The 980-nt window shown below is 36.6% G+C and overlaps 1 protein-coding gene across 1 annotated transcript in view; it reads right to left on the bottom strand.

The window, feature by feature from the left end:
• Window positions 1-55: 55 nt before the first annotated feature.
• Window positions 56-980, bottom strand: part of LOC103514437 — a gene marked incomplete at its 3' end in the record, with an annotated part of 8,365 nt that continues 7,440 nt past the window's right edge. The window contains exons 7-8 of the mRNA XM_026827404.1: window positions 627-831; window positions 56-252 (exon numbers count right to left, since the gene is read on the bottom strand). Of these exons, the coding sequence (XP_026683205.1) occupies window positions 56-252; window positions 627-831 (402 nt within the window). The remainder of the gene's footprint in view (window positions 253-626; window positions 832-980) is intronic.

Genomic DNA, 980 nt, shown 5'->3' with positions numbered 1-980 from the left:
ATCTGATATGCTGAGGGGAAAAAATAATAAAAATAGATTATGTCAAGAAGCTTACATCTGAGCTGCCTCCAAGTCTTCAATAGGTTCAGCATGTGCATTGAGTCCCAATTGAAACACATGATTGGCCTGTTTAATATCATTGTGAGCATCTAGTACCTCTGCCCATGCCTTGTAAAACATAGCAAGCTTAGTACCGATATTCTCACTGTAAACCAGGTTGTAGATTTCCAGGGGGTTTGGTTGAGTGCCAATCTGTGGAGGGAAAAAAAGGACATTATTGGTTTGGTTTATTTATTAGACATCCTATGTCCACAAAGTAGGCAAAAATTGAGTCAGATGAGTCAACAATAATTAAGTATCTAAAAAATATGTTTTACATACTCTTAGCTTTGTGAGGAAAAGCCAAGAAGCTGGGCCCTATTCCATGAAAGACTCAAAACTCCTAACTCTTCACTCCATGCACAGAATATAATAAGAGTTGTACCTTTTGATAATATTTTGAGCACATGAGGTAAAAAGGTAAGGTGGCATAAAGCCTGATGGGACTTTGGCTTTTTCAGAAGATACCTTGACCCTACACACAACTTCATAAATGTAAAAATTGTATGAGACCAGTAGAGACTTACATATTTAATAACCAGGCTCACATATCTTGGATCTTGTTTATACTGTTCAATGTTTTTGAAAGCTACCAAGGTTTCTTCGAGGAAAGGAATAATATTGGTCTCAGGACCAAGACAAGGATAACTCTGTTCTAACCATTGAACATAATCAAACCTAAGCTGCAGAGGATCGGGACCATCATACGTTCGGATTTGAAGCTCAAATTCCCTGGAAGATAAACAAATGGCAGTAAATAAGTAGGTAAGTATTTCAATATTTATTAAATCTACCTAGATGTTCTGTAATATTCTGTCTTGACTCTTGCACTTTTGCAAAGTGTGAGATATATAGTGCAAAAATTTCTTATCAGGCCCAAG

This window comes from Diaphorina citri, unplaced genomic scaffold (genome assembly GCF_000475195.1).
Source record: "Diaphorina citri unplaced genomic scaffold, Diaci psyllid genome assembly version 1.1 scaffold1142, whole genome shotgun sequence".
NCBI lineage: Eukaryota > Metazoa > Arthropoda > Insecta > Hemiptera > Psyllidae > Diaphorina > Diaphorina citri.
Note: the sequence above shows the minus strand (reverse complement) of the source record. Positions and strands in the feature narration are given on the sequence as shown.